The sequence below is a fragment of the Ochotona princeps genome, chromosome 5, assembly GCF_030435755.1.
Source record: "Ochotona princeps isolate mOchPri1 chromosome 5, mOchPri1.hap1, whole genome shotgun sequence".
Classification (NCBI taxonomy): domain Eukaryota; kingdom Metazoa; phylum Chordata; class Mammalia; order Lagomorpha; family Ochotonidae; genus Ochotona; species Ochotona princeps.
In genome coordinates, this window is record NC_080836.1 from 73,056,687 (window position 1) to 73,065,696 (window position 9,010).

The 9,010-nt window shown below is 37.7% G+C and overlaps 1 protein-coding gene across 2 annotated transcripts in view; it reads left to right on the forward strand.

The window, feature by feature from the left end:
- The window catches only part of HSPE1 (heat shock protein family E (Hsp10) member 1), a 45,901-nt gene extending 41,237 nt beyond the window's left edge, over nt 1-4,664 (forward strand). For both annotated transcript variants that reach the window (XM_058664787.1, XM_058664786.1), the window contains 5 exons: nt 469-511; nt 676-762; nt 2,805-2,884; nt 4,031-4,142; nt 4,257-4,664. In XM_058664787.1, the coding sequence (XP_058520770.1) occupies nt 469-511; nt 676-762; nt 2,805-2,884; nt 4,031-4,142; nt 4,257-4,388 (454 nt within the window). In that variant the 3' untranslated portion in view covers nt 4,389-4,664. The remainder of the gene's footprint in view (nt 1-468; nt 512-675; nt 763-2,804; nt 2,885-4,030; nt 4,143-4,256) is intronic.
- The last annotated feature ends 4,346 nt before the right edge of the window (nt 4,665-9,010 follow it).

Sequence of the window (9,010 nt, forward strand, 5' to 3'; positions counted from 1 at the left end):
TGTAACTGTGTCACATAATACAATGTAATTAATGAAGTTAAATAATAAATAATTAAAAAAAAAAAGATTTTATTATTATTGGAAAGCCGGATATACAGAGAGGAGGAGAGACAGAGAGGAAGATCTTCCGTCCGATGATTCACTCCCCAAGTGAGCCGCAACGGCCGGTGCGCGACGATCTGATGCCGGGAACCAGGAACCTCTTCCAGGTCTCCCACGTGGGTGCAGGGTCCCAAAGCATTGGGCTGTCCTCGACTGCTTTCCCAGGCCACAGGCAGGGAGCTGGATGGGAAGTGGAGCTGCCGGGATTAGAACCGGCGCCCATATGGGATCCCGGGGCGTTCAAGGCGAGGACTTTAGCCGCTAGGCCACGCCGCCAGGCCCAAGGATTCTTTTTTTAAGAGTTAATTTTCTATAAATAATTTTAGAGAATAAATGTAATTTTCATTTATATATTTCCATTTTCAGGCAATTCTGTCTTGAACTAAATGGACTTGCTGTGAAGCTTCAGGTAATATTTTCTTTAAGTCAAAGGTACAATTCAAGGTTCTGATATTGTTCTCATTATAATTTAATATACTTGAAAATGTATCCAAAATGTATAGTTATTTTCTTCTGATATTTTATAGGGAAATGTGACTTACAGGATGAACTTCTCCATTCTTATTTTTGTAGAGTGAATGCCATCCGGACACCTGTACTCAAATGACAGCAACTGAACAATGGATTTTTCTCTGTGCAGCTCATAAAACTCCCAAAGAGGTGAGGATTAGGAGATAGAATGAATAATAGTCACCAGCACTTGAATCTCCAAAGCCTTGCTGTGGTAAACTTTGAGAGTCTCTCTCTAGTTCAATGAATATTTTTCTGCTTGATTTAGAGTTTCTTGGTGTAATGTTATTACCTCAGTGCTAAGGATTTCTTATTTTTTTTTTCTTTAAGAATTATTTTTATTGAAAAGGCAGATTTATAGAGAGAAGGAGAGGCACAGAGAGATCTTCTGGCCTCTGGTTCACTCCCTAAATGGCTACAGTGACCAGAGATGGACCGATCCCAAACCAGGAAGCAGGAGCTTATGTCTGATCTCCCACGTGGGTACTGGGGCGCAGGGACTTGAGGCATGCACCACTGCTTTCCCAGTCCATCAACAGCGAGCTAGATTGGAAATGGAGCAACTGGGACATGGGTTGGTGCCCATGTAAGATGCTGCCATTAGCAGGTAGAGATTTAGCCTATTGAGACAATGCACTGATTGCTGCGGATATTTTTTCAAAGATACAGTAATAGCCATATGCTCATGAAAAAAACGCTCAGCATTCTTAGTTTTTAAACATCTTACTAATGTTTAGATAAATGCAGATCAATTGGTAAATGTAGTATACAGACATTTGTGGAACATTGTACAGCCACGAAAAGGGAATGAATTTCTCATTTGTGCTATAACATGATTGAATCTTTGAAATCCAGTATGTATTATACTGAGTGAAATAAGCTGGATACCAAATGATAACTGATTTTTTCGGTTATGTCTTTTTCCAGGGAATGGGTCCTAAGTAGTTCTGGATGAGAATTTGTAGCTTTAATTTTCCTTTAATAAATTCACTGATATGCCATGAAAGGATAGGTTATGTTGTTTTGGGTGAATGGAGCAGGATAGGATAGGTTTATCAAAATACAGAGACACTTTAAAATTTAAAATAAAATTCAAAAGAGTGGGTGGTGTTGTACCTTAGTAGCTTAGATTTCTGCACATAATGCTGGTGTCCAGTACACGCAGCAGGTTCTGTTTCAGCTGCTCCACTTCTGGTCCAACTCCCTGATAACAAACCTAGGGCACAGCTAAGATGGTGCCACTGCTTGGGCCCCTACCATCTCCATGGAAAGCCCCAGGAAGCACTTGACTTTGTTCTGGCCCAGTGTAATGGTTGTGGCTGTTTGTGGGGTGGATAGTCTCTCTCTCTCTCCTTCTCCCTTTTTGTAACTAAACCTTTCACAATAATAAATATTTTTTAAAAAAATTATGTCTGGCACTGTGACTGTGGCACAGAGAGTTAATTCACTGTCAGCTTCCATGTTGGTGTTTGAGTCCTGGCCGCTCCATTTCTGATTCAGCTGTCTGCTAATGTGCCTGGAAAAGCAGTGAAAGATGGCCCAAGTGCAAGGGTGACTCTGCATCCACGTGTTTTACATGGATGAAGCTTTGCACTGGCCCAGCACTGGCTCTCTTTACCATACAGGGAGTGGGGTAGCTGATGGAATATCTCTGTCTCTCCCTCTATCTCTGCAACTCTGATTTTCAATAAAAAGAAATCTTAAAAAAAAAAAACAAAAACTTTTTTTTTTCAGAGAAGGCTCAGGGAAAAAGTCATTTAGAATTTAGATAGGTGCTAGATTGATGGTGAGGCTCTGGATTGCTTGGCGAAGCGTAGATCGGTAGAGTAGAAATGAGCATGCCTGGATGATGATTCTGTTGCTTCTGTCATTGACCATTCAAAGCCTCAGTTTCCTCAGTCAGCAGTCAGAAGATTGGATTAGACAGTCTGGGATTTTCGGCACCTCTGAGTGTTCTCTTCTAAATTAAGTGGGGAATGAAAATGGGAGACTGCTAGAAGCTAGATACTAGATTATAGTTCCTAACATAATAAAACCTTATTTACTGTAAGTGTAACATTGTAGTTTAGTTATTAGTAAGAGACATTTTTCTGGAAATGTGCACGTCTTTGGACTAATCCACATATATGATAATTATCCCAACCCAGGAGATTGAAGTCTTTGCTGACACATTTTACAACCTTCTTTTTTAGTGTCCTGCTATAGACTACACTAGACACACGCTTGATGGTGCTGCATGTCTTCTGAATAGTAATAAATATTTTCCTAGCAGGTAAATAAGTTACAAGACTTTTGGATTTAATATAAAAGATGGATGCTTCTGAACTAAAATTAAGCTGCTGGTTAATGTACTGTTTTTTCTTTTTTTTCTTTTTTTTTAAGCTGTTACCTATTTTGTTTGTTCAGATGGTCTGATCTTGAAGTTAGGGTTGTAGTTAGACAGCAGGCCTTGGCTACCAAAGCTCACAAGCTGTGTCAGGCAGGGCTGGGCCTGGTGTCCTGTGTGTCACCGGAGTGTTCCCTCTCTGCTTTAGCTTGGGCTAGGTACCTGCTTGCTCAGTTTACGAACAGTAGTCAGAGCTAGCCTCCCCTCATGGGCAGCTTGCCTAGGGAGCACTCTTCCCCACGGTGGACTGCTTGGGTTTTAAAGATTCCTGCTTGTTATCTGTACATTGTGAAGGTCTAGGAAGAAATTGGGTTGAACTGCAATATTGGTAAGATTTGTGACTGACCTTTTATTCTATTAAAGTTATCTGTTACAAAGTGGTTGGAATTAGAGATTCCATCAACCTGGTAAGAGATTTCTTCCCCCAATAATAGAGATTTATTTCTCTAGATATAATTAGCTCTAAAAAAAAGCTCATAAAATATGCTAGAAATAGGATCTTTTGCTTCAGTATCCTATACATATTTTTATCAGAATGTTAGAAATAATGCAGTTTTGATTTCTAAAAAAGTTAAAATGAAGGAAAGAAATAATGCAACTCTATAATCGAAGATAATTATTCTCACTAGAACACTTTTGTCCTAAAAGACAAAGTATAATATTGTGCACTAATTTTTAGTAAGTTTTGAGTTATCCAGGGTTTATTTTATTTGCATAAAATTTTGTTTGTTTGTTTTTTTATTCTTTCTTTTTTTATCTTTTTTTAAATTTTTTGTTTTTTTTTCTTTTTTTTAATTTTTCTTTGTTTTATTTGCATAAAATTTGAACAAACTAAAACTGGAGCACTTTAATCTCCCTAAAGTGGCTAAGAAGAAGAGGTTGGCAGAGGATTGGGATGAAGGTTTTCCAGTCCTGCTTCTGGACTCATCTCTTATTTTTGCTAAATGTCAGTTTCCACATTTGTGAATTGAGATAACTTTATTGATCCTAAGATTGTCTCCAGTTTTATAAATGTATGGTTTCTATTTCTAGGGTTAGCATAAAGGAATCATCTGTAGCAAAACTAGGATCAGTATGCCGTAGGATTTACAGAATATTTTCACATGCTTATTTTCATCACCGGCAGATATTTGATGAATATGAAGTAAGTATATTTCATTAATGATCCTGAAGCATCATTAATCAAAACGACAGTCATTTATCTTGATGTTATTTGGTTTTGGATAATAAAGTAACATCTTTTTCTTCCTTTCTATAGAATGAAACATTTTTGTGTCATCGGTTTACTAAATTTGTGATGAAATACAATTTGATGTCCAAGGATAACCTGATTGTACCGATTTTAGAAGAGGAGGTTCAGAATTCAGTTTCTGGAGAAAGTGAAGCATGAAGGGAATCATACAGGAAAATGTACTGATCACATAATTAACATTAATTATGTACTGTATATATATCATTTTAGACACATCAATCATGTATCCATAGTATAGCTTCTTTGTCTAGAATAAGTTTTTGTATGCTGTGTGTTGCCTTTTAAAATGGGAAATACTTTTTAAGTTATTCATGAGCTGTATATTCACCAGTGTGGCACTCATGGTTTTTTAAATAAGATTAGTATTATCTGTTTATAATGCTTGTTAATAAAAGAATTTACAGTTTGGTAAAATTGCTGCTAAACAATCATTGGATCACAATCCTCATCAAATAAACCCATCTGTAAACAAGATGAGTAAACTTGAGAATCTCGCACAAGCCATTTGCTAAAGGGAAAGCAATGTGTTCCTTTTGTTTTGCCCCCGAGTTTAAATATTCTAAAAATTCTGTAGAATATAGACTGAACTTTTCCAAAATGAGATAAGTCTTTAAAATTCTCTATAGTTTTTGATATGCAGTTATTACTGTGTGTATATCCAAACATAAAAACAAATGAAGCATTAGTAACTCTTATATAATCTTACTGTGTTGAAGTTTATTCCAGCCAGGCCAACATATTTGGAAAGGATATACCTTTTTGCAACAGTGAATTGTACATACATTTGATGCTAATGATAAGGCACATAAAAGGTATTCCCACTGGAAACCTCCTCTTCACCCCTTCTCACTTCTGTAATCCTATCCTCCAGTCCTGTAGCTGAGAAGCCTTCCGCCAGACTGGTTTAGAGGTGGCTTATGCCTGTTTAAACTCATGTTAACAATTTACAGATTTACCTCATATTATCCATTATACTACACTACAGGAAAGATCTGTTGGCATAGGCTCTTTGTTTTGTGAAAGTTTTCTAACTCTTTAGAAAACAGTCCTTAAAACCAATTGAGTCTTAGTAATATTAATCTTTTCATCTAATCCTAGGCAGCATTAAAGAGAGTTGAAGAACTACTGTAATATTTATTTTATACCCCTTTTTCACAAAGTTTGCTTGAATTATATACATATGTGAGCTTATTTGTAATAATTTATGGGCTCTAAGGGTGTTGATGAATGGCCGTACACTTTTTAGACTTCGTTGTGTTAAGGATTCAGGTGCAGATGTAACAATCTATTGAATGCAGTTTTTCATAGAGTACTAGAATTTTTATTGCCACACTGTTTGTTAATAAGGCACTTAGAGTGGAAAAGTTATACATGTGGTGAAGAAAAGACTAAAACCCATTTTCTAGAACAGAACTTCCTTTTCATTTAAAAGTTATTTTGAAATGAAGATGGAAATGTATTCATCTGGATTGTCTTTTTAAATAGGAAGTTATTTATATCATATTATGAGACAAATACGCAAAGAAAAATGTTGGTAACAGTAGCATCCTGAGATTGTAAATACATAATTGATGCCTTTCCAAGGCTGCCAGTTCTTTTGGCTTTGAGCAGTACTGCCCCAGCAGCCATGGCCCTCACTAGACCCCAACTCACAACTATCTTTTCAAAGTTTTATGTTCAGAATGAAAGAAGTGTTGACTTTGAAATTATATATTTATATTAATATCAGTATAAACTAATGAGGATAGTAATTTTGAGCCAAACTTGCTAAATCTTGAGAGACTAACCTACTAAGAAGTGATGGATAACAATGTAGCTCTTCTCTTTAGACGGTTTCTCATAGCAGTTGCCTGTTACTTGACTATTTTCTTGGTGAACATGTGAACTAAGGTAGTGACTGGGACTGGTTATCTTGCTAAGGATTTGAAACACGTTTTAAATAATATGACTTAGTGTTAACTGGGAAATAAAATATGATTTTTTTCATATTCATTCCATCTTCCCTGTACTGTGTTTGGATTTGATCATAAAAAAATCTTCGAAAGAAAATGTCACTTTGTAATCTTGCTTTTGTATTCATATTGACATCTCACTAATAGTATTCATTGCACTGTGAAATTGATTCACAAACTAGGTAATAACTAAATAAAAATTTTCTGTTTTTCTTTAATACTATTTATGGATTTGGGAAAATGTACATGTTTGTACATAAGCAGTATTTTAAAAATCAATGATCTATGAATTAAGCGTTCCAATAAGACAGGAAATGGAGAATTCAGAGTTTTGGGAAGTTGGTTTTCATCTTTTGTTTGAGTTATATCAAATCTAAATTTAAAATTTTTCATTAGCTTTTTTCCTTCCATAAAGACAGTATAATCAGCTCAGTCTTGTTTCTCCTACTCTTTCTGCTAAAGTAGCTAACTTTAATCATTTTTGTTCCCCTACCTAACATTGTTTTTTCTTGTGGTTTGTGTGCATTTTCTTCTGACATTGGGTGTTAACTTTGCAGTTATGCTTAAGTAACATTTTTAATATCAGCATAAAATTAGAAATCCACACATTTGCTAACTGGTATTAGATTCGTTGTAATATAAGAACTAAGTTTTTTCCATGAGTGCTATATAATAACATCTTTTTACTACAAGGCTTCCTGTAATTTTATTTAAGCAGTTAAGTTCTAAATTTTATATACTTTATTTTATAGATACAATTTGTTATAAAGTTTCTTTATGTGGTTCTTCCATGCTAGGTAAGTGCTTTTGTAAAAGTCATTGATCTTTTTTTTTTGGTGGGGGGGAGTGGAAAAGTCATTGATTTTCATTTGTTAAAGCAGTTGATTGTTAAATAGGCAATACAAGGTAAATGTATTTGTGCTGTACTTTTAGTAGTTTATATGAGGTGTTCAAAAGTTTCAAAATCTTACATAAACAAAGCACATTTCAGGGGTTAGTATGATGGCTGAAATGGCTAATCCTCTACTTCCAAGCACCAGGATCCAATATGGGCACTGTTTGTGTCCTGGATGCTCCACTTCCCATCAGCTCCCTGCTTGTGTCCTGGGGAGGCAGTAGACGATGTTCCAAAGTCTGAGACCCTGCACCTGCGTGGGAGATCCAGAAGAAGCCCCTGGCTCCTGACTTCGGATTGGCGCAGCTCCAGCCATTATGGCCATTTGGGGAGTGAACTAGCAGATGGAAGTTTCTTATTTCTCTCTCCTTCTCTCTGTAAGTCTCCCGTTCCAATGAAAATAAGTAAATCTTTCTTTCTTTTTTTTTTTTTTAAAGATTTATTCATTTTATTACAGCCAGATATACAGAGAGGAGGAGAGACAGAGAGGAAGATCTTCCGTCCGATGATTCACTTCCCAAGTGAGCCACAACGGGCCAGTGCGCGCCGATCTGATGCTGGGAACCTGGAACCTCTTCCGGGTCTCCCACGCGGGTGCAGTGTCCCAAAGCATTGGGCCGTCCTCAACTGCTTTCCCAGGCCACAAGCAGGGAGCTGGATGGGAAGTGGAGCTGCCGGGATTAGAACCAGCGCCCATATGGGATCCTGGGGCTTTCAAGGCGAGGACTTTAGCCGCTAGGCCACGCTGCTGGACCCAATCTTTATTTTCTTTAAAAAAGAAAAAGCACGTTTCAAAACCAGGTAACTAACATGTAAATCCACTGGAGAATTAGGTTAGCTAACTGGCATATTTACTCATGATCTGTTTTTTTCTGCTATTTATATTTCTTTTCATGATACACAAAGTTCAGGTCATTGTCTGAGGTCATGTAAGGTAATTTAAAAATACTACATTTTGGGCCCTGTGCGGTAGCCCAGCAGCTAAAATCCTCACCTTCTGCATGCTGGGATCCCATATGGGCGATGGTTCTCATCCAGCTCCCTGCTTGTGACCTGGGAAAGCAGTCCAGGATGGCCCAAACCCTTGGGATGCTGTACCCACATGGGAGACCCAGAAGAGGCTCCTGGCTGCAGGCTTCGGATTAGCTTAGCTCCAGCTGTTGCAACCGCTTGGGGAGTGAATCATCGGACGGAAGATCTTCCTTTCTGTCTCTCCTCCTCTGTATATCTGACTTTCCAATAAAAATGAATAAATCTGAAAGATTTAAAAAAAAAATTTTAGCCCACTTTTTAAGTTAAAAAATATTTTTGATGATGTTTACATAGTTGATAAGGGTGCGAAGGATTGAGGGTTAGGGGAAAATGGGTAAGACCATTATTTGCAAATTTTCTTTTTCTTTGTGTATCTGGAGGAAGAGGAGATAGAAAGGAGAAGTCTCCCAGCTGCCCCAGTATTCAGGGATGGGGACTGACCATCTGATATCAGCCCAGGGTTAACCCACGTTTCTAAAAGATAAATACATTGGCATCTGGAATTCACAGCCAGGAGAATGGCTACTTATCTGGTTATTCTAGGATCATGATAGCACCGCTTACAACTATTAAAATACTTTTAAAATGAAATCACGATTTTAATGTGGATCTGGGTTTCTCCTACGTGCTAAAAGCAATTTCTAATTCCATGAATATTAAACTCTTGATTTTGAGAAGGAAAGCTCCAGGCTGCCGGTTCGCTGTTCGTGTGTCTGCAGTAGCTTTAGCTGCTCAGGTTGAGGCTGGGACCTGCTTGAGCCGCTGCCACTGTCTTCCATGGGGACCGTTAGCAGGACCTCGCGCCTGGGCGTTGGAGGGGCAGAGGCACAGGCTAATCCCAGCCAGGCCCAAACGTCTTCCTCAGCTTTTGTTCTTAAGCG